Below are 27,648 nucleotides of genomic sequence, written 5' to 3'. Positions count from 1 at the left end.
AGAGAATATTATTTATGCGTGGTTATTCAAAAAACTCAAACTTAAATTTTCTGATATAAGACCACAAACGACCAACTTCACATATTCCCACAATACTTTTGACTAATGGATGTTGTCGGCTAGAGTATTTACTTCAAAATGATCTGAAAATCATCCGGGCTAATCGTTCAAATTAAACAATAGATTGATTTAAATTTTGTAAGACACTTTTTGTTTGGAAAGGCAATATGCAGGGGGGCGTGAATGATCCAACAAGGTCATGAATAATGTCCTCATTCACACCTGAAGACAAAGACCTGCTAATGCTGCATACTAATGAGCCTTAGGTGTCACTGTGGCTACAAGAAAAAATGCAAAGACAACACACACACATATATACATACATACATACATACATACATATATATACCGGTATATATATATATATACACACCGGTATATATTTAGCAAAAGACGTCTGAAAAAATTACGTTTTTTTTGTAGGGGAAAAGTATGCTTCTCAAAAAGGAAATACGATCTGCTGATGTCTTTTTAGTACCTTGAGTAGAAGAACCAGCAGGCCTGCACTGACGAGAAGAGGGATGAGGCTGCTAATAAACCAGCTGAACCACAGGATTCCGTTGTCTAGTCCCATAATCCTCATGGTCTCCTTGAGTCGGGCCTCTTTCTCGTAGACGACGCCTTTGATGATGATGGCCACCGAATACATCCAGGCCAGAGTCATGAAGAGAGGCATGGAGCGGCTCATAATACGAAGGAAACTATGAGAAATGAGAAGTATTTTCAATAATTGTATATAACATACTGAAAGACGAGCATAAAGCACTCAGGACAAGCATGCCATTATTTCCCCAAGGGGAAGTAGTTTAAAGATGATCCTTGATAATTTGCCATCTCTGTAATTCATCTAGGTTTATGTGCGGTGCAGTGGAATACTTACATATCATCTACATAACACGGATAAGGCATCTGCTGGATATAAACGCCAGTCTTCTCTTTGGTCCCAGTAACTGCTCTGATGATGCTGTGTTCAACTACATCCTGAAGGTAAGAAAATCCTCCCCAAATATACCGCATATCCTCAAAGGGATCAGCCCTGGGACCAGGATCCCAATACCTGCCAACAAAAAACACAATAAGCATCTGATTGCATAGCAAGCATACTCATTAAAATTGAGATTTCCATCATCGGACAACTTTGAAAAGCAAACTTACCCATCTTTAATCTTGTTTGTGCGTTCCACGTTGTCGATATCCATGCGGATCTTGTAATTGACGTGTGGTGGAAGTTCCAAGGTGTTGTGCTGCACGTCCAGGAACACAATTCCTGCCCAGAACTTTCTGTTATCCAGGAGACTCATGGACTCATTCACCAGTTTCTCCTCTGTGCTCACAGGTTCAAGTTTATCCAGGTTTACACACTGTAAAAACACCATAATTTAGTCACAATGTGACTTTCTCTGTCTAGTGATAGTCAATTGATTTTATTTGACCATATTAGACTGTAAACATGCTGTGGTGTGCGGTTTAATCAATAACTTTTATAACTGATCTAAAATAATCAATTTGACCTGCAATAATCTTTGGCTTGTTCTTGTATTACTGTAAAAGGGAACTTTTGACCCATTAAAAATGGCGATGACTAGGGAACAATGTCTTTAGATTTTAAACTTTAAATAAATGTTGATTTTCACTTCCTTTTTATCTTTCAAATCTCCTTTTGTCAAACTAACAGACATCATATTGCTGAAAGAGACATATTAAAAACCTCAAAACCCACACAATTCATGCAACAGTTCATCCAAGCAAGTTTCACAAATCCTGAAATCCTGCTGGTTGTGACATGCGTGTACTATTTAACTGATGATAGGTTGTTGACGTGTTTAATGTGAAAGTATGTATGTGGGAGACAGATGGATTATGAGATAGAAAGGATGTGTGTGGGAGGAGAAAAGAAAGGAAAAGGTAGTATGAAAGAGAGCTGTTCTGACCTCCATGAAACGGGATATGCTCATAATGGCCTGGTCCGTCTCATTGAAGACATCCCGCCACGTAAATGCCGTCCCATGGGGACGCGTGTCCTCGGAGTGCTTAGACAAGAAGCTGATAACGTCCTCCACGTTCCACTGAGTCCCAGCCAACTGGGCACTAAAGAAACTAGCAGTGGCGTTGTTTCGAAGAAGCGTCTGTGTTTGGAAGAACAAAAAGATGGACGTTGACATCAGCTTCAATATTTTAGTAATATTGACTAGTTCTAGTTCTAGTTCTGCACTGCAACCACCAGCCACATAGGGGCAGTAATGAGAGTAAGACATAACATACCCGCATCAGATCCATTTCTTCACTGTTCTCCATGAAGTTCCAAAACTTCGGTCTGGCTTCTTCCCACATTCCTCCTAAATCTCGTAGAATTCCGAGCTCCTGAAATGTCTTATTGACCTGGGAAAGAATGAGGAAGTTGCTTCAATTGCACTGCGGATTCATGCATGCATAATGCACATGTTTTTTCAATATGGTTACCTCATGAATGATCTTCTGGGTTGCAGGGCTATGTGGCGTATAGAGGATCTTCCCCATTAGAAGAGGTTTCAATGCCCTCCAGATCATCCGAGAGATGGGACTGGCTTCCATGTTCCTCATCAAGTTGTTACAGTATGGAGCTAAAAGCACAATGCATGAGAATAAGGACACTTTAGCACTCGTTTACTGCATACTCTGTATCATATTGTATACTGCTAGTATGATATTTCCAATGCAGTGCATGGTGTTTATGAAAAAGCATGTTAATGCTGTTGTAGGTCAGGGTTGTTACTGTTAACTAAAAAAAAAATGTTAATTGAAATAATACTGAAATAAAGCAGAATATAAATATTAGATACATAAACTTAAATAAATAAATGAGTAGCCTAAAAATAGCACTGAAATCGCAAAAACTAAACGGAAATTAAAAAAAGCTAAATATAAAAATAACAATGACACAACAAAATTACTATAATTAAAATAAAAACTGAAAATATAAAAGCTAATTCAAAGTATTAATAAATGCTATGATATTATATTATATTAATAATAAAAAGAAACCGTCGTAGGTTTGACGTACTGGTGGTATTGTCGTAGACTGAAACCGTTTCGTCATCACTGTCGTTGTGGCTGCCGAACAGCGCCTGGAAATTGCTGTCCTCGTACCAGTTGAGGGATTTAATCTTGAGGCCACCGCCTTCCGGATGTCCACACACAATACGGGACACAGCCTTGTACATCAGACCCGGGGAGCCGGTGGCGTTTTCGGTCAGAAACAGGATCTCATTTCGCAGGTCACTCCAGCTCCTCATACTGGCCAGCTGAAAGAATGACGAATGTTACTATTTTAATCGAGTCAAGAAGTCTGATTGATATGTAATCACACCACAAATTTACTTAGTGGTTTTCATTAGTTTGTTAAACCAGCATGTTGTTTTCTATATTAAGTTGGTATGTGTTTTTAATCAATTAGTTGACCCAAAATAGAACAATTCTGTTATCATTCTATCACCCTCATGTTGTTCCTAACCCATACGGTTTTATTTAAAGTCTCCCTCGGGTAAAAATCAAGGTTTTCATTTTGTTTATACGTCCATGTGGTGTTTTCAATATGATTTAAGACAAACCATGTGTAAATTTGTGTCAACACCATTGCTGAGTATTTTCTCCTTAAAACTGCAGTGAACCAAAGACAGTCTCAAAAACTGTGGTTTGAAATCGCTGGTGTTTCTGACACCACAAACTACCTTCTAACCAATCAGATCAACGTGTGATCATCAACGAGTGGATCTCTGAGCTGCTGTGAGTGAGTGGAGGCGGGGCTAATTTGCATATTCATAGAACCGCGTATACTAAATGAGCCAAGGGTGTAGAGTTACATTCAAGATATTTTAAGTCTAGGAAAAAACATTTAAATATGTCATTTTGCTGATCAAAAATTAGTTTCAAGGGATACAATGATTGACTACAGGCGGACTTTAAGAACAAATGGATTCATGTTGAAGAATAACTAGTCACTCTATCCTATGCAGTTTCAATGAAGCATCAAAAGCATTAGTTAATTCAGTACTATTATACAAACCAACTGAAGCCATATGATAGCAATTTAAGCAATTGGTGAATGTAAATGGTTGCGACCAGATCATTGAGACTGACACTTGAGAATTTAATCGAATTCATCGATTCATGAATTTACATCATTTTTGTGATTTGAATCAAATAATTAACTGAAAACATTCAATTCAAAAGAGTGATTAGTTCACAAACCCATGAAATCCTTGGAACATAGTGCGCAAGTCGTTTGAACTACTATCATGATACATGCTTTTGTGTCCTTTTTAGAGAGCGAAAGCTCCAGTTTCTAGTCATTGTAAATGAAAAGAGCCTAAAAGAGCGACTCCTTTTGTGTTTCCTCGAAGGAAGTTATACAGGTTTGGAACAACATGAGCGTGAGTAAATAATGAAATAATTGTAATTTTGGGAGAACTGTCCCTTTAACAGTACATCCAACAGAAAATAATGCTAGTGTTTGATTATTTACGCCAGTGCAGGCTATGTTTGCAAAATCCTTAACAGCTACTGTCATTGTCTAAGTCCTGTTTGGATGTTTTTAACCAACAATCCAGAATCCAGAGAGCAGATGCCCCGAGGGACTGTCAAATTGAACACAAATAGCATTAGACAAATAAACCCTCCCATGAAAAGCTGGTTCTGCTTTTTCAACACACAAAGGATTGTCTAACATAAATTACATGTCTAAACTAGGAGGTTTGCTTTAGGAGGGTGGCTGACAAGAATAGAAATGTTATTCTGCGCTGGTCAAGATATTTCACGTTAATGCAAACCCAAGAGGAAACTTTCATTTTGATTATAAGACTTACGAAGAAGTCTCCAGAGTGTCCCCATTTAATCTCATTGCTGTCTAAGAGAATAAATCTCATGAGTGATTTTTCTTTCACACCTGGCTATGTTCGGATAAGCACACTAAACTTACTATTTCTGTAGTATATAGTATGTATACTGTGCACATAATGCGCACATTTAATAATAATAAAAAAAGTATGCAGTATATACTGAATAATATGCAGTTAGTTCCACTGAGTAGAGAATTGTGTCTCCTGGTCATTCATTTTAAACCAGGTGTGCACGGCATAATGGTTTGCTGGTTGAAACCACGTTAGCCTTACGGATCTGACTCAGAAAGCGTACAAGTCACTTGCTGCTATTTTAGTGTAAAAGTGCCAAGAGAATGGAGGGCGGAGAGTGCAACAGATGGCCTACCGCAAAAATACTCTCACAGAGGGAGGGATAATGTCCCCTCATGTCCCTTCATGTCCCTTCTAAAACAAAGCCGTACAGAGAAAACTCCTAAATAAATGCGATGCAACAGTGCAAAATTATTTTAAATCAATATATATAATTGAAACAAATGTATTATACTGTATAAAACTTTCAAGGTTTTCATGTTTAATGTATTTTTTTTGCACTTTAATCAGCATTCATCCAGAGTCTCATACCAACACAGTAAAAGGTTATTGGAATTCACCATCCGTCTCAACCATGAGGGTGAGCCAGATTAGAGCAATGGGTTGAGTTTAATGTTCCATTCAGTGAGACTTGTAGCCAAAGGTTTCGCTTTCAGTTAAGCAGAGAACAGAGAGGCTTTTGTACGGGCAAACAGGTCATGAACGCCCATCTCTCCGTGTAAAGCAAACGTCTTTATTGCAGTCTTTAGATACTGACTGCGGAGTGGATTGTGTGACTCTCTCTCTGGATGCTTGTTCAGCTGTGCTTGGTTGTATATCTGTCCAGCTGGGAGCTGAAACAACTTTCTCTTCCTCCCACTGTGCACCACTACAGCTGGCAAGCGAGACACTACCGAACTCATCGACACATGCAAGGCCCAATGTGACACCTTTACTCCTGCGTCACAGGCCCGGCAGTTGTCCTCGCCATTACATGTCACTTCACTCTCATGGGACGGTTTAGACGGTTTACGGTTTGAATTATGATAAACAACTCTCATTTGCAGTTGATTGACGGTTCACAGAACAGCTCAGGATTTGGTTTACCTTGCCTGTAGTGATAAACTCATAGGCTTTAATGCTTAATAAATAACATGAGATCTACTGTACCTCTACAGCCAGTGATCCCAGGCTCTCCAGAAGATTGTTTGTGGCTTTGGAAACTTGACGGACATCAGTGGCATTAGTCCTTATGTCCGACTGGTAAAAGGCAGAGAAAAAAATATTGTTGTAATACAGTTATTGAAAAATAATAGTGTATATCTTAATGTACAATTTGTGTAATTTACATTTATATATACATTTTTAGACTTTGATCACATAAAGTTAAAATAAATAAAATGGAATATGTCTAAAGTACATGTATATTTAAATAGTTAGAAGTAAAAAATAAATAAATTATATACATATATTTAATTTTGTAACTGTGTTCTTGCGCTATATTTACATTAGCATTACATTAGACAACCATGCAAACTAAAATATTATAAAATACATAAACCCGAATAAAAAAGTAATACAATACTGTAAATGAACTCAGTTCAGTGCCAATCAGTTTTTATGGCTGTTAAATCAAATCTAGTCGCTCATGTTAGTGATGACTCATTCTTGAGGCATCTAATTTGCATGACTGTAAATGATCAAAGAACCATAAATGTTACGCGTGGTCACGTTCATTCCATGCATTCAAGAGCCAGCGAAATCAAACTAGGACGACCCATTAATCTGGTTTTCCACAATCCCAAGAGTGTTGCGTCAAAATCATCTTTCATTGACCAGCGTGATCTATGAGTCAACCCGACATCTTCACATTTCTTTGAAAAGTTCGTAGGAAGAAGCAGAACAGAGGAACTGAAGCTGTCATTACGTGTTGTAACTTCCAGCCGTGGCTTCAGGCTGTGTATTAATGTAGGCGTGTAGGGCAACAGGCAACGACACGCACGATCCCCTGCTCTTCATAACCCACTAACTCTTTCATTCTTTTTAAATTTCTCTCTTTTAGCTGACTGTTGAGTTGTTTGTGTCTTGGCACAATGCACGCCAATGATAAAGTCGCCTGGTTTTGTTTAGCACTATCAACAGCAGTGGAGGAGGAGAAGACACTATTGCACCGGTTTGGAAGATAAGATGATGACCTCTGTCACCCTCAGACACACAGTGGGGTACCTTATTAAGCAACAGTTTAATTTACACCCTTTGCTAACAATAAAGCAACACCATCTGGACACCCCTCTTACATTAACATGGTTTAGAGATGGTGTCAGATGGTAGAGTGAAAAATGTGAAAATTATATTTTGCATAAAGACAATAGTCTGTTTTAGGACCTTTTTTTTACTTTGACATATTGTTGATAATTAAAAATCAAAAAGCATTCAGAGCTTTTTGTAATTACTCTCGATGATTGTCACAACTGTAAAACAATATTATTTTAATATTTGTGACCCCCCCCCCCAAAAAAAAAAAAAAACATAAAAAATATATATAAACAGAATTGTAATATTTAAGTAAATACATGTTATTGTTTTCATGTTTTTCTTTTTGATTTTTGTGTGGAATTGTATTGTTCTGCAACACTACAATAATGTCTCATTCGTCAACATTATAGTTAATGCATTAGATAACATTAACTAACAAAAAGGAATATATTTTTTACAGCATTTTTTAATGTTCTTTGTTAATCTTAGTTAATAAAAACACAATTCTTTGTTAATGTTAGATTACAGTACATTAACTAATGTTAACAGATACAACTTTTATTTTAAAAAATGTATTAATAAATGTTGAAATTAACATGAACTAATATTAACAAGTGCTGTAGAAGTATTGTTCGTTGTCTGTTAATGAAACCTTATTTTTTAGTTTAACCGATATGTTTTTATTAGAATATGACACTTTTAATATATACAATGGTACAGTTTGATTACCATATTCATATTCCATAGAAATGTAATAAAGTACTTCAGAGAATACCATGGTTATATCATGGTTCTTCCATTGAATATTTTAGGATAATGGCATGATTTTTTTTTTATAACACATTTTATAATACATTCTCTGTATGTTTCTTACCCTAAGAGGTTTGAGAAAATCCAGGTTGGACTTGAAGTGTCTCTCGGCCTGGTCTAGCCAGCTCTTTGGAGACCTGCAGATGATCTCCTGGGTGAATCTCGCCACCGCTTTGTCTGGGATGGTCACAAAGTCCTCAAGTGTGGTGGAGCTGCACATATCTCTCAGATGGACGCCGAAACCTTTGATCAGCACCTAAAACACGAAGAGCATCGGTGATAAACGGTAAGGTTGAGGGCAGATAAGAAGGTGTTCATGTGATCCCTGAGGGGTTTTGGAGATAGATGGAACAGAACTGTTCATATGACCTATGAGTTTATTATCAGGAGAGGGACTTTATAAAGTGCTTAGACTAGATGCCTTGAATACACATTCTGAGGGTACATTAGGGTAAAACTAGGCTGCTTATGGTCATTTATGAGGACTGTAGATTGTTTAATGCCCTGAGGGCATGTCACACCGCTAACAGCTGTTGATTTACAAAAAAAAAAATTGAGATGCATGCTGGTTTCCTCTCTTTAACAGATTCCCAGGGGCAGTTTAGCAGCATGTGTGGTGTAAACTATCCAAATGGACCTAGAAACAATGACCGTGCCCTACATACTGTATGCACTGTAATTACTGTACAGCAGATGTGACATTTGGGTCTTTGTTTTAGCTTGAGCATGGAAGAATTGTTTTTTTTATCCCCCCTTTTCGATGCTCACCTTTTCAAGATTCACATCAGCTTCCAGAATATTCTTCACATAATTCTGGGGAAAGGAGGCATTTTGCCGGAGGAACGTTGAGAGGGTCTCGTTTTCACGCAGGAAGTCCTTCAGCTTGAAACCTAAGGACAAATATGCCACTTTAGTGTGTGCATGTTAAGGAATGCTTTACAAAAGCAACATACAATGGCTGTAGTTATATGTTTTTCAGCAATTTGACCAGACTTTCAATTTGAGCAGATCCGCCCCTCTATTTTGGGATTAATTATTTTGGAAACGCACCCCACTCTCCATCAATTTACATTTACATCACATTCTTTAGAAAACCTCAAACTTTTGTTCGGAGTACATGCGCTCACTTGCTGAAACTTAGCGCTGTTCATTCAGGTGTCGAGCCTTTGAGAGAGTTAACAACACACTCATGTGCTCTCCTTAAATTTCATTCCTCTTACAAAGTTCAAGTACATGTCGGAGCAGGCCAGCTAGTGCGGTTCACCTGGGCGTGGAAAGAAACGTTGACTGATACATCGCGTGATTCCACAAACACGTGGGGAGTCTAGTTGCCTAAATCTTCTGGAATCTACAAAAGGGGATGAAGTAGCCCACACAAATCCATAAAAATGGGAAAGATTTACTTAAGACTCCCATTCCTTTCTTGAATGTGTGACATTACACTACTGTTAAAAAGTTTCGATTTTTTTTAACAGAAATGAATGCTTTTATTTTGAAAATATTCAATTTCTGATGGATGATGTGACACTGAAGACTGGATTAATGATGCTGAAAATTCAGCTTTCCATCATAGGAATATATTACATTTTAAAATCAATATAAATAAATTCAGCCTGGGTGAGCATAAGATAGTGTACCTCTTTGATTATATGAATCTTTAAAAAAAAAAGGTACATTTTTACATTATCTGATGGAAGTGAATGAGTCCCAAACAAATCCCTATTCTAGATGGAAATACTTCAAGTCTGTAAATTTGGGGATCGCAAACAGTAGACTCCCCCTCCTCCAATCCATACGCATAAAGTCATACCTAATGTGTTTGGGTAAAGTTTAGTCATTCATCTAGCTAACAACTATCTGCGATAACCGTCGCCCAGTGCAGCCCAACTGTCTCCATGCTCTGTGCTGTTCGTGGAAACAAAGGCTGGAAGTGTGTCCATTGCAAGGGAGGGGCGAAACCCCCAGGAGGTGGCAGATTCCTGAACCATTCATTCGCTTCCACACTAATCAGTCTTTTGAAAAGATTTAAGGGTTAAGGGGGAAGAAATAAGGGAGTGCAATGGAGTCTGAAAAGACATGTGCACGGACCTTCTGTAAAGTCATGGCTAATTACATCTGTAATGCCCTTTTTAGATAGGACAGGTATATGCAAGCTCAAAATGAGAGTCTTGAGTCTAAACGAGGTGAAATCAGGATAAATTACATGTTGAAATCAGGATACTTGGTATATGTAATGCAGGGGTTTCCAAAACCCTTAATCCAATTCTTAGACGGTTGTAATTTATGTCTGAAATTCACACTACCATTCAAGAGTTCGGGTTGATAAGACCTTTTTTTTCTGTTTTTGAAAGAAGTCTCTTTTGCCCACCAATGCTGCATTTATTTGATAAAAAATATGGTAAAAACGGTAATATTGTGAACTAATATTACAACTTAAAATATTTTATTTTATTTTAACATTTTAAAATATAATTTATTTCTGCAATGCAGTTGAATTTTCAGCATTATTACTCCAGTCTTCAGTGTCACATGATCCTTTAAAAAAATCATTCTAATATGCTGAATTGCTGCTCAAGAAACATTTCTTATTTTATTATCAATGTTAAACATTTTTTGCTGCCTATTTTTTTAATTATATATTTTTCCAGGATTATTTGATGAATAGAAAGTTCAAATGAACAGCATTTATTTGAAATAGAAATATTTCGTAACATTATGAACATCTTTACTGTCTCTTTTTAACAATTGAATGCATCCTTTCTGAATAAAAGTATTAATTTGTTGCAAAAACAAATCGTACTGACCTTAAACTTTTGAACTGTTTTTTTGTTGTTGTTTTTTTTGCAGGAAGTGCGCAAAGCGTTTAAGTGCTATCAGTATTGATAGGTGAATACAAGTCATACGCTCAACTAAACCCTCAATAGCCCAAGCGAACACCATTACATTATTAATTTGGCCATTTCAACGATTGCCGTCATTTTTTTAAGCGTGAATGTTTTTAATGAACATTATAACCCATTATGTGGCTAATTGTAAAGCAGCTTTTTAAAGCACTTTGTGAATCCAGCATTACCGCTATCATAGCAAATGATCTAGGTGTGAGTGAGTTTAAGCTTTAACTATAACCTAAACCCATTGAACTCAACTCTTTCATGTCTGTTGTCATTAGTTGAAATCAAAAGAGGAGAATAAAGACAGAAATGAATGAGATCGCAGCATGCGGATGCCACGATAAGCCTCACAATGACTGGATGGCGAGTTCAAAGCATTCCTATTGTCATGCACGACAGCATGAGACACAATAATGAAACTTTAATTTGAACAGGTGGGCTGACGTGGCTCTTTTTCTTTAAGACTCTTCTACTTTGGGAAACAGGAAGGTGTATTATGGTCACATTTTTTAATCATTTTTGTTTTTATTTTATTCTCTGTCTGTATAGCTCTGTAGGGAGCGATTAAAAGTCATCTACCAATTTCACTAACTGTCACAGATCTAAAAATGTAATTGTACATTAGATGTTAAATGCGCTCTGTAAATTGTTACTCCAGACGTTCTATGATGGCGTCTGTACAACCTTTCCTCCATTAGGCGGAGAAATGCGATTAAAGCTCACTTAGCGTGAGAAGAGAAGTCTGTGAACAGGAAGAGACAGTTCACGCTGCTTACCCAGCACACGCTAAGTGAATTGAATAGAGAAGGTAATGCTAGACGATTGGATTCTGGGATGTGTGTGCGTATTTTACACCCACACTAGCCCTCAAACCGACTTGCCATGGCTTGTATGAAAGGCTTGATCCTTCATTCAGCCACCCACCTTCTCCTCTCCCAGTGGAAAATATGCACTCACTTTCCAACAAATCCTCTAAGACTGATGGGCATCAACCTTTTACTTGTATGTTTGTTTACAAGGATTTACTGATAATTCGAGTGAGTCACTTCATGTTAGAAGTATTTGCTATGGACGTTTCTGAAAAAATCTTCACGCTGTATGCTTGCATCTCATTTGGTCATTTGCATACTTGATATATAAAAACGTTAAGTTTATGATGTTAATGAGTGATGCTGAATGACATTGGTTCTTGTGGGTGAAAATAAAAAGTACCCTGCAAGTCGCTTTGGATAAAATGGCTTTAGAAGACTTGGAGTACAGTGCACAAGTCATATGGACCACTTGTATTGTACTATGATGTCTTTTTTTGTCCTTTTAAGAGCTTGGTCACTGTATGGAAAAGAACAGCTCAGGCATTTGAAGTTTGGAACGATAAGAGGATGAAGACAGAATTGAAATTGTCAGGTGAGCTATTTCTTTAAGAAAATGTTTTTATCCACTGTACTGTACTCACCAGCTGTGTTGTTTTGCATGACTTTTACTGCACTGATAAGCTCCTTGAATCCATCTAAGCTCTTGTCATTTTGACTGTAAAGTAAGATCTTCTTAGCATCAGAAAACAGGCGTGAGATTCTAATAAAGAAAGCAGAATTATCACCAAATTGCACTCAATGTCTTCTATTACATATAATAAGTCACATTAAAGCTGACAAACTTGTTATTTCGGGAATATTCAGCTGTAGGCAACAACTTACATGGAATCATTGAAGTTCCCAACGACTCCCGGAGATTCCCCAGGGGTTGGGTGTCGGAAGCACGGATTGTTGGCATTGCAGACAATGCCCTGGATCCATGGCAGGGTGCCTGCTGAGGGCATGGCTTTGTTGGGAAAGTGACCTGTAACAAATAAAGGGAGATGAAATGAACTACTTTATTGAAGAGGATTGAAAAGAGTTTCCACATTAAGGCCTTCTAGGAGAACAGAAGAGAAGAATGTGTACACGATAAAACCAGCATAATCAACACAATGGCATAGACTGATGATGTCAGAAACAGTATATTTCTTGTAAAATCATTTTTTCCCTCAGATACTGCATCTTTGACTTCAAAAGCTCATCTACTTCATGTACGACGACTGATCATGATAACGGGAAGCTTTTAGATAGTGAATGATACACTATCAAATTGACATCCAATGGCATGGACATGATGTGCCGGATGAGATTTTGATTATTTCTACCTCCCAGCCCAATCCCCATGCCCATATACACCCATATACACCCATATAGATAATGGACGTGCACCCTTAGACTTCCTTATCTTCCCACAGACCTAAAAACATCAGCAAACATCAGCGGACTCCCCATCCCTGGAAGAAGCATACTCTACGAGGAGACCTTATCAAGTGATTACCTAAGCAGTACATGTGACCTATGCCCCCCCCCCCCCCACACACACACACACACACACACCAGAGGTTCACTGTTATTTCTATAATGAGTCAAATGTATAGGTCTGCTATCAGTCAACCTTAAGACTGCCAGCTGCTCCATTGCTGAGCACAGCAAAGATAAGATAATACTTTAAGCATGAAGTAATCAATTCAGGGGATATTTGTTCAATTCCATTTATTATTTTTAAATAATTTATAACAGGGTGAATCTGACTAAAAGCATATATGGGCCATACTTATATTAAACTTAAACTAAAAAGAAAATAAAGAACTTATAGGCTATTTTGTAAATTAAGAATATGAAGCACATTTTTTGGGAACATTAAAGTTTTTTCTCCCCACAATAATCAAGCAGTTCTCTTTTTTTTTTTACAAGATTTATTTTTGTATTTTGTTATACAATTAAGCATATTCTGTAAAAAATACTGTAATAATGTATATACAAACATGTAATAATGTAAACATATTTTTATTTTAAATTCAGCATAAATTAAAAGATGTACAATATATACTGCCAGGATATATAAAAATGTAACTTGTATATATTATAATTATATATGATAATAAAGGACATTTTTATTTATCCTGGCCGTATTTGTTGTAAAATGAAAATATCTTGCATTACAGTATTTTTACAGAATGTGCTTAATTGTCATAACACAATACAAAAATAAATCTTTATGGTTTCAATTTTTTTGTATAATCAATTTCTTTCAAAATATATCCTTTTTTATTTTAATTTTTTTGAGGTGAAACACTTCTTGGGATTCATTTATCCACATAATTTGTGTGTTTACAGCTTAAAGGATTAGTTCACTTTTAAAATGAAAATTCTGTCATCGTATACTCACCCTTAAGTTGTTTCAAACCTGTATGAATTTCTTTCCTCTGCTGAACACAAAGGCAGATATTTAGAAGAATGTCAGTAACCAAACAGTTTTTGGTTCCCATTGACTTCCATAGTAGGAAAAAAATATACTATGGAAGTCAATGGGAACCAAAAACTGTTTGGTTACTGACATTCTTCTAAATATCTTCCTTTGTGTTCAGCAGAGGAAAGAAATTCATACAGGTTTGATTGAAACAACTTAAGGGTGAGTATATGATGACAGAATTTTCATTTTAAAAGTGAACTAATCCTTTAAGAGACTTAATTAATATTGCTGGTTTTTGTAGTCCTAAAATTGATTACCAACACGATGGACATTGTTCTATGTCCATTTAATCACTTCAGCAAGAGAGGTTGCAACATGCCTGTACTTGCATATGACAAATCTACTCATCCATCATCAGACAAATCCAGACTTTAGGAGAAGTTAAATTCTGCTCGGTACCTCCCCTATATCCTGTTTAAACCAAAGCGGTAGCACACAGACACATTTAAACGTCAACCAGATCTCATGACCAAGGCTCAAAGTTCCACAAAGAAGAACAGAAAGTTCACAATCTCATAAAATCGTATCCATTAATATTCTACATTTAATATAGTATGTCTTTTCAAAGGCTAATAGTCAGGCATTGTGTTTTGAATTCATGAGTAGTTTTCGCGCTGGCATGAGTTGCATTTCTTAGGTCATGGTGACGTTCCTTATATATAAAATTTGGCCAATGAGGTTAGAAAGACAATCAGGCCCAATAAAAGCTCAGGTGCTATTAAACAAGATGTAACGATACACTGAACAAACCAGCTAATAAATGCGAGCATCAATGTCACTGTACTATCAAATAACAGCTGATGATTAAATGTAGAACATGTTGTCCATCTTTAAATGTTTCTAAAATGTTAAATCACAGCATGCTCCTGATAACATCACCTTATCTTTCTACATCTGTGACTGACAGATGACCAATTCCTCTAGTTATCAGCGAGAACTCATAAACACCCTGCGAGCTTGACACATCTGATAATAATGCACCATAAAGAATCGTGCAATGAAACAAAACGTGCATTTTCACCCCTGCGTGCAGCCGTGCACCATGTATTTAGGTAACGCAATGCGATTAATATGCACATGTTGAAGTGCAAAAGTTGTTTTCCGAGCAACACGTGGAAGCCATTTAGTTTTCCAAAGCCAAGTTGGGAATTTAATGTTACAAAAACAAGATATAAATGTTGCATTGCGCAGACAAAGCACAAGCGCATCACTTCTTAAAATGCTTTTCTTTCTATTCGCAGGTTAAAAAGGCCACAACTGTGGAGGATACTTACATTCATGTTGTTCGTAAGGCGGGTAGTTCAACCTCACGGCGATCAGGATGAAGAAAATAAAGAGAGGCCACACAATCTCCGTCAGCAGCTGGAGCTGCACAAGTCAAACACACGAGGACAAAAACAGTCAGCGTTTTCTGAAGTGCAGACATTAGAGACCAAACATGACTTATAGAGCTCCCAGTCTCCAATGTCTAAAGTAAGGGCTTCTGGTGAGTGATGTCATCAAGGGCAACTTTTTATTAACAACATTTATTATTAATACGTGACAGGGAATCGATCAGACCCTCCAGATATAGAACTACATGGCATGTCTGCATCGACCCAATCGGGAAGGAAAGTCACCTGACCACTCTTTCTCCATTTAGCACTTTTTAGGGTAATGCTTATTTATTTTAAACAATGCACTCTAAAAAGTATTGAGTATTTTACGGTTTCAAACCATTAAACTGTAGTAAAGTCAATTAAGCACTGTATTTTCATGCAAGTCTTTAGATATTCCCAACATGTGTTTTTGGACATACTATGCCAACCATGTTTGAAGACATGTACCATGGTAATCTTGTGTTTAAATATTTTTTTACTTGGAATTTTACAAAAATTCATTTGTAATTACCATATTCTTGGAAGTACCTTGTAAAAAACACAAATGTCAGTGCCATGTTATGCACAGCCACACTCTTAGGAAATAACCCTAGGGTTCTTGACTCAATTTTCAAGAATGCTTTATGCCAAAAAGTTTCTATGGAAGAGGAAATCTTAAATGATTGCATAATACTCTCATGTTTAAAGGATAATTTCAATTTGAACTAGAGATAGAGTATGTTTTCAAGCGGTTTAATTAATACAAATGAATTAAAACAAAATGAAATAATTCAAATGAAATCCATAAAATGATCTCATGATGTGATCCCCAGCCTAAAAGCCTTTATATAGAACACATCATGTGTTGTAATGGTTTAAAGAGTAAAATATCCTATTTTAAGGATATTGAGATTTGAATTATATGTCTGTCTGTGTCTGCATCGCTTTTAGGAGAGTCACATAAAAGTGGTTTGAATTTGCATTGTTCTGAGAATATTTATGTAGCAGCATTTTGTATTGAAATTATATTAAAATAACTGAATGCGGGTTGTTATTATGGGATATAAACGTCTTCAGATTATATAACTTTCCAGAAATGAAGAGCTTAAAGTGACTAAAAAAATCTCCAGTTAAATGAATCATAACTGTTACACATTTGACTTTTTTTTTGTGAGTTATATTCCCAAACACAATGCGTAACACAAAATTATATTTTCATAATTCAAAAAAATCATAATTGATGGAAAAACAACGAGAAAACCAGAAAGATATATAGAAAATAAATGTTGTCCTCACCGTTTGTCTCCTTCTATAGGTGAAGTTCTTCCAGAGCAGCAGACCCAGCTGAGTGGAGACAGACATCTTCACTCGGGTCCCTCTTCACTCTCAGCTCTCAGCTCTCGACTGCGACGACACAACGGAGGAGCGCAGAGTGAAAAACACATCCAGCAGCGAACAACAGAGCAGCTCAAAAGTCCAGGACAAAGTGCAGCCCTCCTATCTGACTCTCTGCCTCTCGCTCACGTCTTTTCATCTCTCCTCTCGTGACCCGTTTTAGGGAAGGCTAGCGTTTTCTTTTTCCCATAATTCCTAGAAGTGGTGGACCTTGTAGTGTCAGAGTATCATCAAGCAAGGAATTTCACAGGCCATTAGGGTCTCTGGGGTAGGTAGCTTTATTCCTAATGGCCATGTTTGATCAAAGAGCTTCATTTAAAATGCACAGACTTGCTGGAAGTCAAGGAGAGAATCGGTGGCCTTGCTCTATGCTAATGATTCTATTCAAATGCGAAAAGGGTCCAGGCATTCTTGAGTGATCTTCTAATGCTCACATTGTTTTCACTCTCTGTATCCTTTCAGTGATTTAATCAGCTATCCCCAAACAGAAATGATCAGGTTTGTGTCAGATGGGAGAGGGTGGAAGCTAAACTTAACCCTGTAAAGCCTGACGTGCGTGCAAAAGCATGCGTGTTTTTGTTGAGTATCATATTTGATACATCAGGCTCGTTGGCTCATGAGAATATGAAGCTCAGACTCGAGGAGGAAAAACACCTCAGTTTTATTCAGAGGCTCAAACTGAGCAAACATATGCAATTTGATGCAGTTACTGATATTAATAAAGCCAAAAAGTAAGATGAAATTCTGATAACTTGTAATGTAAATCAATGAGATCTTTGTAACAGTATAGCAGACGACTTAAATGCATATAAATATCAGTTGTCACTCTATCTATGTCTCCTAATAATATAATAGTAGTAAGGTGATATTATAAATGCTTAGTTTTATGATCAAAGCTCTGTAGTTTGTATTGTGAGGGGAGCATAATGTAATAAAAGCCTCAAAAGCCTGATGTATCATAATGATACTCGCACTCTAAAAAATGCTGGGTTGTTTTAACCCAATTTTGGGTCAAATATGGACAAACCCAAACGTTGGATCAAAAAGGCAATTTAAAAATGTAACCCAATGGCTGGGTTTGCCCATATATGACCCAAAATTGGGTTAAAACAACCCAGCTTTTTTTAGAGTGCAGTGCACATTTTAAATTGTGGATAATCAAGTAAATCTAATTTGTAGTGTAAAACACTCTAGTAGTGTTCATCTTGAAATATTACTAAAAATATAAATTTTCCTATGTTTACTTTATAAAAATCAGTAAAGCTTTCACAGAAAAAAGACACATGTAGCATGACCTGTCACCTGAAGGAGGACATTTTTTGAATTGTACTAATAGGCCTTTCGCTTGGTAAAGTACAGTAGGCTTTATAGGGTTAATCATCACCCTAAGCAAGACAAGACAAATCAGACATTTCCCATCACATTGTCATTGAGATCAAATTATCTGATTTGCTATCCACCTTAATTATAGCTCTATACAACAATTGACACATTTCTCTTGGCATTTTTGTTTGTGAACTTTTTTATATTTTCTCTAAACAGCCCAAACATACTATAGAATGGTGCATAAAACAAATTCATAAGGAAAAAACTGTAAATAATAAATCAGCTCCTTTGCGAATTCCAAGTGATCAAGGGCTTAAGGCGTTCCATGTAAACACATCGCAAGGTTTCCGCCAGTAGTGGGCACTGGTGCAACGTAAGCAATGACGTACAATGGCGTGAAGGAGACAGAGGGAAGTTAGCAAGGAAAATTGGACTTGAACGTAGCCATTGAATTACTCGCTCAATTGATTCATTCGGTCAAGTCTCGGATTCATTCAGGAATGAAACGCCACTCTGTGCGGCTATGCTGTGAGTCAGTCGCGCAACGGGTCAGGGACTTTGCTTTGGAAGTTTAGCTGACAGAGAAAATAAAACACACCGTTTTGAGTGACATCAATTAATACTCAATGAAACAAACTCTGCGTATTGCCTGAAATGTTATGACTGCAGCATTGACACTTAAAAAGAAACTGTAAATGTATTTGCTCCGTGCTGTCCAGTGCATCGTGAAGCTTTGCCACACAGATTTTGAGAGCTGGTCAGCTAAATAAAACAGGCGGTGTGTCAAATAAGTAGACTAGTGGGTAATGTGGGAGCAGATGAGGTACATGACTTCCGATATAAACACCTATAATAGTGCATATGTCTACACAGAAGGAAGTCTTGTCGGCTCTGCCCCGGTAGGGCTTGTGTCAAGCCATTAGTCTGGTTGATGAGAAAGAGATTAAATAGATGCAATAAACGCTTTAAGAGTCAGTATAACTGTGGTAGCGGATGACTATTATTCTTTTTTTTTTAATGTTTCAATTAAACTTCAAACAAATAAAGTCAATGTACAGTCAGAACTGCAATAATATAGAAACATACAGCCAGGGGGGTAGGCTAAACATTAAGTAAATATATTAAAGGACTTGCATGTGGATGACTATTCTGTTATGGGAATTTTCATGTTTGGTTGACCAATCAGTGTAAAGGGGCGTTTCATTCCCGCCCACATATTTTGAATTTATTGTTTTTCCATTTGGGAAAATAGAACAAAGTGTGATGAAAACAAGAATAAAAATATGAAACATACAAAACATACACAAGATGATTCCCTACCTGGCAATCACTTCTCTTGTCATAAGGAAATCTAAAACTCATGTAAGATTAACCAAATGAATCATGTATAAAAACAGAGGCATTGATTGAATAGCATATTTCTCTTACAGAGATTAGTTCTGTGTGTTCATGAGAAGGGTCGAATAGGCTATGTTATCATTTAACGGTGTATAACAGTTATTCATCTTACCGTTTTGAAGACAAAAACGAGAAGAAAATTCTCCGAAAGGTAGGGGCACCTTTGTCTGTCTGGGTCACTGTTCTGTTTCTGTTCTCAAATAGCAATCCTGATCTTTCTGTTCACTGATAAAGAACCACAGGTTGTCACTTTTGCTGGTTTCCGTTAGCCTTTTTTTTTTTTTTTTTTTTGTAAACAACGTCAGATTTTGTTTCTGAATTTGTCATGCAGTTAAATATCAAGTGCGTCGCATAATTTAATTTGAAGCATAGCCTACTTCGATGGGAGAAAAAAAACTTGTAGCCTACCAGACTGAACTTTCATTCAACAAATTCTTTTGACAACTTTTACTCTCTCGCTCTCTTCATAAATTCTAAAATATTGTTGTTATAGCTCTTAGCCTATATTTGTATTGTTTTCAATAATACGCCATCTAAAACGTTTGTGTTCAAAACCATAAACGTTGTTAAAGAAAACGAAGAATAAATGTATCTTACCCAGACACAGCTGAATATCTTTGATGGACATTCGCTGTAATCCCTATGAATCAGATGTATATGGATTCACTCTGGTGACGCCGGTGGTGGTGCTCGTGCGAAGAAGCATCTGAAGATTTTGAAGTGGTTTTATAGCGCATCCGCTCTGAGCGCCGGGGTTACTGCCGGTCATCCACTGTACTGCACATTTAAAGCAGCACTAGGTTACTTTTCAACCTTAATAATATATTTCCAAGTCTCTTGTGATGGTACATCGACTTACAATAGGTTGAATGACACGTCTGCCATAGCCCGACGGGGTCTGTAGCGTTTTTAATCGTACTTTTAAACTTCGGGTTTCGGGTAGTAACCGGCGAACAAAGAGAACTACAAAATTCGACTGCTTTACGGCATATACGTCACTTCCACCACCACCCCCACTTCCTTAAAAATCGAAACTAGCGTTTGTTTGCCAAATGTTATAGTCATAGCCGAAGCAGACAGAAAAGCAAGAAAGCAAAGGTTTTGTCGGAGGAAAGCAACAAGAGGAAACGAGAAAGTGATCGTATTAAAGGCAGAACGAGGATCAACATTGGGCCAGCGTTTCCTCGCTGGCGTGAGCTGGAGGAGGAGGAGGGGTGCCCGATGTTTTCCAGGGATTATTCTTTTTTTTGAGCGACAGTCCCAGAAAATTCATATTCTTTCCCGGGACACGAATTGTCCCGTTTTTTTGTGAAAATATACTTCTAAAGTAGAATTTCCTGGTTTCAAATTAAACCGTTTCCGTCTACCGCTACTGTGTTTTCTTCATAGTTGTGTACAGTACATCCAATCCTGTGTCCGTAAACGGGTAAAAACCATGGTAAAAACGGGTAAAACAGTGGATTGGCCAATGCCAGGCGTTTACTTTTATTTGATTAGAAGCTCAACTTATCGCCTAGCAACTGCCTGTGCTGTCGGTCGGTCGCGCGCGCGCATCAACACACATCCAAGATGATACAGTGTGAGTTTAGTTGCTAGCTAGCTTTTTAAAAACTGTCTATTTACATCTATTGTGTGAAATGGGGAGAGAGACGGACGAGGAGGATAACCACTGTCTATGAGGATAACACAACAAAGTCGGATGAGCCACCAGTGTCAAAGAAAATACTATTTACAACCTACAACTCAGACCCCAAAAAATAATAATAATCTGAATGTCCCGGTTTTTCACAAATCAAAGGTGGCAACCCTATGCCCGACCGATGCGGACTTTCAAATATCAAATGAAAGCCTATGTCTAAACGGCGTGTACAAGTTTGATAGGGGCTACATTCTTGCAAGTAAATATATAAGATGTACAAAATAATATTTTAGGATACCTAACATGTCTGTGATATTTGTTTATTTGTAAACGAATAAACAAGCTATAATGCAAATCGATTTGTAAAATTTGCAGATTCATCTATAGGTAGCTTGATATTATAATATTGACGATATATGGTTATTATCTACCACTCAAACATTGCATTGAAGTATCATATAGATTCAGTAAAACGGTAACCAATAGACTAGGCTACTATAATGACGCTGGCTTGTAAACGTGAATATCGCGATCATTTGTCGTTTGAAAAAAAAAATAAAACCCATGAAATTATATTCATATCATGACATGCTGAAATATATGCCACTGTACCTGGGATGAAGACATTTCACACGCGACGCAAGCAGAACACCTGCATGTGAACTCCTCCAGTGTTCAGGGCTATCATGGTTGTCAACAGATGCACGTGCATGTATGACAGAGTTTACGACAGTAGTAGAGGACAATACTGTTTCCCAACTGTAGGGGGACCCCGAGAGCAAAAAAAAGAAAAGTAACCTAGTGCTGCTTTAACTGGGTCTGGATCTACAAGTGGAGCCCAAAACAGCTCTTAAACTGCATAACTGCTAACATCTGCTGACGAATGAATGCTAGGAAAACAATGCAGGGGAAACGTGCCTTTTCCACTGGTGTTTGGGAAACTATGACATTTTGTTTGCTTTTTAATAGCCGTAATAGCAGAATCCAATTTGAACGAGTTATTATTTAAAATACAGATGATGGCAAAGTATTTATATGCAGTCTCAGGGTCTTGAATGCAGGCAGAATACTTGGCTCATTCCCTTTCACTTTTCACTTCAGTGAGATCCATTTCTTTGGATATAGTTGATGGGATGACACAAACACACACGCACGCACGCACACACACACACACACACACACACACACACACACACACACACACACACACACACACACACACACACACACACACACACATTCATAGACTTAATGGTTTTTATACTGTACAAACTGTATATTCTATCCCCTTACACTGCCCCTATCCCTAAACCTACCCATCACAGGAGACATTCTGCATTTTTACATTTTCAAAAAAATATAATTTAGTATGTTTATTAACCCATTCCCCTCATGGGGACCGCTGGCTGGTCCCTACAATGGAGGTGATCTCAGGTTTTACTATCCTTGTGGGGACATTTGGTTCCCACAATGTAATATAAACAAAAGCACACACACGCACACACACACACACACACACACACACACACACACACACACACACACACACACACACACACACACACACACACACACACACACACACACACACACAATGCAGGGTTATTTTAACCCAAATTTGAGTCAAATATGGACAAACCCAACCGTTGGGTTAAACATTTTTTTTTTAAATTTAACCCAACGGCTGGGGTTGTCCATATTTGACCCAAATTGTTTGACCCAAAACGCAGCATTTTTACAGTGTATATATAGTCATGTGAAAAAGAAAGCACACCATTTTTAATTCGATGGTTTTACATATCAGGTCATTAAAAACTAATCTGATCTTTAGCAGGTCAAGTCACATCAAGTCAAGTTACTTATAGCGCTTTATACAATACAGATTTCAAAGCAGCTTTAGGTGTTAGGAATCTATTTTTTTTTTAGCTGAAGTCAGTTCAGTGTTGATTCATTTCCTTTGCAAAGACAATCTATTATTAAATCAGTTCATTTAATAAAGCAGTTCTGAAAAAAAAATTTCATTGTCCAGCTCAGTTCAGTTCTCATGCAACAGTGTCCGTACAGTCAGATCAATAATATTGTTGAATGTTTTTTCTAAAAAATAATGTTAAGTGTCCCCTGCTAAGAGGTGACAGTGGCAGGGAACCCAAACTGCATCAGGTGACAGAATGGAGTAAAAAACCTTTGGAGAAACCAGGCTCAGTTGGGGGGACAGTTCTCCTCTGGCCAAAAATAAGGTATCAGATGAACAACAACACATGACATATTACACTGTGTCATGGTTTAACAAAATAGGCCAAAATGGAGAAGCCATGTGTAACAAGCAGTCAGTAAGTAGCTCAGGCGCTTCTAATTAAATTTATTTGATTAATTTATCATCAGTGAGTGTGATAAAAGCAGAAGTTTTGGCTGTTTGCTGGTCAGGATCATTCATGTGTGTCTTAACAATGCCAAGGAGAAAAGACACCATGATCTTAGAGAAGCAATTGTTGCTACATCAATCTGGGAAGGGTTATATGGCCATTTCCAAACAATTTGAAGTCCAATATTCTACAGTGAGGAAGATTATTCACAAGTTCAAAACATTCAAGACAGTTGCCAATCTTCCCAGGAGTGGACGTCCCAGCAAATTCACCCCTAGCTCAGAGAAACGGTAAATAACACAAGAGCTGCACCCCAGACTCTACAGACCTCAGTTTGCATGTTAAATGTTTAAGTTTATGACAGTACAATTAGAAAAAGACTGAAAAATGATGGCTTGATTGGGTAGAAAGCTCTCTCTAAAGAACATGGCAGCACAGCTTAGGTTTTCAAAGTTGCATCTGAACAAATCTCAAGACTTCTGGAACAATGTCCTTTGGTCAGACGAGACCAATGTGGAGATGTTTGGGTCATGATTCACAGCGCCATGTTTGGCGAAAACCAAACACAGCACATCAGCACAAACACCTCATACCAACTGTGAAGCACTGTGGTGCAGGGGCGATGATGTGGGCTTGTTTTGCAGCCGCAGGACCTCGCGGTCTTTGAGTCGACCATGAACTCCTTTAAAGTATTCTAGAGTCAAATGTGAAGCCATCTGTCTGACAGATAAATCTTGGCCAAAAAGGGGTTATGCAACAGGACAATGATCCCAAGCACTCCAGCAAATCTACAAAAGAATGGCTGAAAAAGAAAAACATCAAGGTGTTTCAGTGGCCCAGTCAAAGTCCAGACCTCAACTCGACTGAAATGCTGTGGCAGGACCTTAAGAGAGCAATGCGAGGGACTGATAAAGTCATATGGAAAATGATTACTTCAAGTTACTGCTGCTAAAGGTGGTTCTAAAAGCAATTAAAGCATAGGGTGTACTTAGTTTGTCACACATGGCTTCTCCATTATGGCCTAGTTTTTGTTAAAGGATAATTCCGGTATTTAACACCTTGAGTCTATATTGTAATTTGTTTTGGATGAACAAGAGTGGTGGACAACATTTTTTTGACAATGGTTCCTCTCTCGAGTTTTTGACTATAAAAGAATTGGCCATGGACCCATTTAACATTGGAGTCAATGGGCATGTCCGAAAATGTCATTAAAACAACCTTTAACATTATTTTTCAAAACTGTGCAACTCACCGAGTGATTAGTGATGTTAGTTGATGTTCCAGAACCAAAAAGTGTTGCGAAATACAGTTTCTGTCGTGTTTTATTCGTCATTTTGTAAAATCCCATTGTTGAAAAAATAGTTCCACTATAGCAAAATAAACGGATTGGAATCATATGTTGCGACGATATATTGTTTATAATCATCAACGAACACCACTAACCACTCGGTGAGTTTAACAGTTTTGTAAACGAACATTATTGGCTGTTTTAATGACATTTTCGGACATGCCCATTGACTCCAATGTTAAATGGGTCCATGGCCAATTCTTTTATAGTCAAAAACTCAAGAGAGGAACCATTGTCAAAAAAAAATTGTCCACCACTCTTGTTCATCCAAAACAAACTACAATATAGACTCAAGGTGTTAAATACCGGAATTATCCTTTAAATAAATAATAACACAGTGTATGTCATGTGTTGTTGTTCATCTGAGGTTGTTTTACCTAATTTTAAAACCTGCTAAAAGACCCGGTGATTTTTTTATTATGCCTGATAATTAAAACCATAGAATTCAAAAGGGTGTACTTTCTTTTTCACATGACTGTATTTGGGAGGACATGTCTTCTCAATTTCTATGCTCTAATATCTATATATTCTAGCTATTTTATTCTCTCAGTACAATAATGTATATACAACTGTATAATAAATGACATCAGACTAGACCAGAATAAGATGTATTGACCTATTTGACACTTATTATTATTGAGTTTATGTTCTTAATCCTTTAATCCTTATCTGGAAAATATTTTTTTCCATAGACCTTTAAGTAATCTCAGCTCTTCAGGTACAACCTAAGCAACAATCCTGTGCCATGGCATATGCAAAGAAAGATGTCATTTGTGTGTGTTTGGTGTTTGTCATGGTGTTGCAATACAGTTGCCGATATTGTGAAAGTCTGGGAAATCATGGCCTTGTTCTCAAGCCAGATCCAGTATCCTAGCGTTGTGAGAAACACAAACATCTTAATTCCCCAAAATACTGCAGAGCTCATTATCCAAATGAACCTATTAATGATATCTTAATGGACGGTATTTTACAATTTCATAATACTGGTAGAACAAAACTATATTGAAGTTATACATGACAACCATCTGATGATATCGTTTAAAAAATAATAATAATAATAATACATGTCCATGGTGAGTAGGCTAGTGACTAGCATCAAGCTTTAAAAAAAAAGACGCAACAGTATCACTTAATGATCCCATGTGACGTGCTGTATATTCCAAGTGTCCTGAGGCTGTATGATATTGGTTTAGTGGAAAAACAAACCGAAATTTAATTTTGCCTACTATTTAACAAAATTCATGGGCGAGACGGACTGAACTGCGGCAGGTCGTCCAGCCGGAATACACAGATGACCAACGGCCAAGAATGTAGTTAAACAATAGGCCTAAATTCAACATTTGGTTTGTTTTTCACTAAACTCTAGCGTTAACCCCGAGAACACTTAGAATATAGTCTACGGCACGGACGAGCATGAGCGGGACATAAAAAAACATAAAAAAAACTCCTTTTGTGGTCCATAAAAGAAAGAAGGGCTGCATTAGAACAACACCAGGTTAGGTAGGTGATGATGTAATTTTCATTTTAGGGTGAACTATCCCTTTAAGTAACCTGTGTGTGATCTCGCTATCTGGAGGAAGGGTCAGCTGATATTACCGCTTCATGTATTACAACTGTTGGCACGTAGGCCTACAACACACACCGATGTCAGCTCCTCTGCTACGGGAAGCTGTGTAACATTTCTGACATTTTCAGTGGAAGAGGGTGATGAAATAATGAAACACATTATCAGAAACTCAGGCAACACATGTTCTACACAAACTAATTATAGGCTATGTGAAGTTTACTAGCAATTGCTAAGTGGAAATTGTTTCAAAGTATGTAAATGCAACACTAGGCCTAACATTTTTTTCAATGAGCATTTGAGCAATTGAAATCAGATTTTTGTGTAAATACACCTTCGGCGCGCTCTCGCACGGTTTCACGTCCATAAAGAGCAGGACTTATGCTTTATAGAAAAAGAAACATGGAATGCTAGATGCACAGAGCTGGTATAGGCCTATGAAACACAAACATCACATTCCTCTTTGTCAGAAATAGAGTAAAGGCTCTTGTGGAACAATAATAACACCTAAGCTGAGAATGGACTGATAAACAAGCAAAAATGTGCAAACCTGCTGACTAAGAAAGTGTGTGGCAGACACGTCAATGCTGTTTTATCACATTTAAGGGGAAAGTTCAGGGTTTAAGGAGTAATAGGCCTGCTTTGTTTATAAGAGCAAAGCAAAACAGCCTCCTACAGATGTTGCAGACTTCAGAACCTCTGCTAAAAATGTGTTGAGGCATTCTCTAAAACTGCTGAAGATTGCACATAAACATGAAGTAGGAAAGCAAATTGAATGTTCCACCCAACTGTGAGAGATAATTTTGGTTATATGACCCTTGTATCAGTGCCACGCACGTAGAGAGAGATAATAATACCTTTACATCTGACATTGACTACCTGAAAAAAGAAATAATGAATTTAAAAAAAACTGAGGTTTAAGAAAACTCTTAATAAACAGAACGCAATGCATGTTATTTTTTTTCTTCCTCATGTTAAAAACTTTATG

General features: G+C 37.4%; 1 protein-coding gene across 1 annotated transcript in view; it reads right to left on the bottom strand.

Annotated features, from left to right (window-relative positions):
• Positions 1-20,482, bottom strand: part of abca1b (ATP-binding cassette, sub-family A (ABC1), member 1B) — a 36,294-nt gene extending 15,812 nt beyond the window's left edge. Inside the window, exons 1-15 of the mRNA XM_079630066.1 lie at positions 20,344-20,482; positions 16,924-17,031; positions 15,544-15,637; positions 12,637-12,778; positions 12,396-12,514; positions 8,820-8,941; positions 8,116-8,307; positions 6,156-6,245; positions 3,101-3,341; positions 2,521-2,660; positions 2,323-2,439; positions 1,992-2,186; positions 1,216-1,421; positions 941-1,117; positions 539-761 (exon numbers count right to left, since the gene is read on the bottom strand). Coding sequence (XP_079486192.1) covers positions 539-761; positions 941-1,117; positions 1,216-1,421; positions 1,992-2,186; positions 2,323-2,439; positions 2,521-2,660; positions 3,101-3,341; positions 6,156-6,245; positions 8,116-8,307; positions 8,820-8,941; positions 12,396-12,514; positions 12,637-12,778; positions 15,544-15,637; positions 16,924-16,989 — 2,124 coding nt within the window. The 5' untranslated portion in view covers positions 16,990-17,031; positions 20,344-20,482. The remainder of the gene's footprint in view (positions 1-538; positions 762-940; positions 1,118-1,215; positions 1,422-1,991; positions 2,187-2,322; positions 2,440-2,520; positions 2,661-3,100; positions 3,342-6,155; positions 6,246-8,115; positions 8,308-8,819; positions 8,942-12,395; positions 12,515-12,636; positions 12,779-15,543; positions 15,638-16,923; positions 17,032-20,343) is intronic.
• Between the last annotated feature and the right edge of the window lie 7,166 nt (positions 20,483-27,648).

Source organism: Phoxinus phoxinus (genome assembly GCF_949152265.1).
Source record: "Phoxinus phoxinus genome assembly, chromosome: 12".
NCBI lineage: Eukaryota > Metazoa > Chordata > Actinopteri > Cypriniformes > Leuciscidae > Phoxinus > Phoxinus phoxinus.
The sequence above is the reverse complement of the archived record's forward strand: the minus strand, read 5'-3'. Positions and strand labels throughout refer to the sequence as shown.